Source organism: Anoplophora glabripennis, unplaced genomic scaffold (assembly GCF_000390285.2).
Source record: "Anoplophora glabripennis isolate ALB-LARVAE unplaced genomic scaffold, Agla_2.0 scaffold510, whole genome shotgun sequence".
Taxonomy (NCBI): domain Eukaryota; kingdom Metazoa; phylum Arthropoda; class Insecta; order Coleoptera; family Cerambycidae; genus Anoplophora; species Anoplophora glabripennis.
This window is the reverse complement of record NW_019416728.1, coordinates 26061-28686: the sequence shown is the minus strand read 5'-3', so window position 1 is coordinate 28686 and position 2626 is coordinate 26061. Positions and strand designations below refer to the sequence as shown.

General features: G+C 32.9%; 1 protein-coding gene across 1 annotated transcript; it reads left to right on the top strand.

Annotated features, from left to right (window-relative positions):
* Window positions 1–336: 336 nt before the first annotated feature.
* LOC111691875 lies at window positions 337–1365 on the top strand. The gene has a single exon (XM_023455326.1). The coding sequence runs from the start codon at window positions 337–339 to the stop codon at window positions 1363–1365; it is 1029 nt and encodes a 342-aa protein (XP_023311094.1).
* Window positions 1366–2626: the final 1261 nt, after the last annotated feature.

Here is a 2626-nt window from a genome sequence, read left to right as displayed (position 1 = left end):
AACGTAGTCGATAGAAAACAACTCATTCGACAGCAGTTAGACCATCAACACGTCCCATATTACCGCGTAAAGATCGCCTCTTCCTCGAATCAATTGGATTAACTCTCGTTAAGTAATATTGAAATATGGCTGTCTCTACAACAAGTGAAAAGTTACAAGTTTTTGAAGAACCCGTCCTAGATAATTCACTCGTTAGTTTACATGAATATACATATAAACCGTTTGGATCTCCCAATTATAAAAATTCTGATGAAATACGAATTGGTGTTCATTTTCAAGATCTTATACTTGATATCGCAGATAGTTACATCTATATTGAAGGAAAATTTACATCGAATGACCCTACAAAAGCTTTCCAATAATGCGTTGGCTTTCCTCTTCGAGGAAATTCGTTATGAGATGGGTGGTGAACAAGTGGCTATAGTTCGAAAACCTGGTATTACTACCACACTAAAAATTATGACATCATTTGGTGAGACACAAAAACGAAGTCTGTTAACCTGTGGATGGGGTCTAACCACCACCAAACAAGATATTCTCGATGGTGCCAGTGGGACTTTCAGTGGTAGGCTCCCCTTAAAGTATCTTATGGGCTTCGCTGAAGATTACACGAAGGGTATTTTTAATGTTAAGCAAGAATTAATATTCATTATGGCCCGTACCTACAATAACTCCTATATAGGTGAAGTTGATGCTAAAATTGAAATAAGTAAAATTGAGTGGAAAATAAGACATATTGTTCCCGATGACAGACAAAAACCAAAACTGTTGTCGTGTCTGAGTAAGGGTAATTGTAAGACGAGTGTTAAAGTGGCCTACCGCATGTGGGACCTCCACGAGTTGCCCGCTTTACGAGAAACATCTTCGGACATTTGGGCTATAAAGACTAGCACTAGTCTGGAAAGACCTCGCTATATTATTATCGGTTTTCAAAATACTGATAGCAGTGATAATAGAAGTATGGATGCCACAAAATTTATTCATGCTGATATTAGCAACATTAGACTTTATCTGAATTCGGAGGTATTCCCATATGAGCGTTGGAATTTAGATTTCTCCAAAAAAATCTATTCTTCTGCCTACTATGCATATGAGAATTTCCAAAGAAGCTACTATGGTAAAGATATGAGTGAACCCATGATGGACCTTGGAGAATTCCTGGAGAACCCACTGTTTATTATTGACTGCTCCCATCAAGCCGATACTTTAAAATCTTCTACGGTGGACATCAAACTGGAATTTGAAACTCGAAAAAATAAATTTCCAGCCAATACTAAGGCTTACGCATTAATTCTTCACGATGCTTACCTCACATACAATATATTAGATGGCTCTGTACACAATGGTTTTCCATTTCTTAAGTAGCACTGTTATGATTTTTAGTTGATAAATATTATATAATTCATTATAATTAGGTAGCTGCTAATTTTGTAATTTAATTGGAAAAAATAAAATAATGTCTATATAATTTCTGTTTTATTTGTTTTATCCTATCCAAAAAATAAATAAAATCCACAAATAATAATAATTATATATTTATATTATGCATACATATATTAAAAGACAATTTATAACATAAAAATAAAATTAAAGTACATGGGTATAGGTGGAAATTGTTTAAATTTACAAATATTGTATTTTCGGTTATCTAACTTCTCCGTCACTCTCATAGTCACTCGTCTCATTTAATCCAAACATATTTAAAATATCTTCAGGTAAATGACTGCTTATTTTGTTGAGAAAACCTTTTAAACCCGCATCAATCATCGCATTGCAGAATTCCTCAATGTTTAATATTCCATATATGTATCTCTGGCATAAATTGACACCCAAAGAACACTTGTCGACATTATTCATATGGTATGCCTTATCTTCCTCCTCAAGACAATAATTGACATTTTCGAGTTCGGTCCATGCTGTAGAATTCAGCTCCCATAACAATCCATCAATTTTCAAATGTTCCCACTCTTGTACGGACATCGTTAAATGGGATAGAGGTTCACCTAAAACATTTATAAAAAAATATTTTTATAAACATTTTATTTATCACAGCAGAAATATTGAATTACCTGACTATATTAAATATTTATTATGCGATGTTTGAGAGTAATAGTATGAAGTGACGTAGCCAGCGATCTTAAATATAATAATTAAATTATTTCCACCAATACTTTCAGAGTTTATAACTTGTATAACTAAAAGCTTGTTAAATGTAAAGAATGTTTGGTTAACTATTTAATTGCATTAAGATTATAACAATATAAAAGCTTGTAAAATGCAAAAAACCATTTCAAAAACTTATAACTTACTTGTTAGGAGCACTAGATACAATTACTTGAATAAACAACGGAAGGATTTAGAAAATAATTTAAATTATTACTTACTTAATATTTCAGATCGTAGCAACACTGCACTAATACCAATTTCTGATGTGTGTAGGTAGTATAATTCTAAATCGAAAGCTCGCGTCTTTTTATATCCAAAATGCGGTTCCGTGATGCACTAATGCGACTGGGTCATTATGGGGATATTCCGTGACACATTAAATGCGATGTGTTCTCGAACAATTAGCCACCAAACGGCTTTGTATTTAATATTCCACTAATGTATTTTTGATAACACTAAT

What these genes read in the sequence shown, in the direction of transcription:
- LOC111691875 (XM_023455326.1), top strand. Translation starts at nt 337, where the DNA reads ATGACCCTACAAAAGCTTTCCAATAATGCGTTGGCTTTCCTCTTCGAG.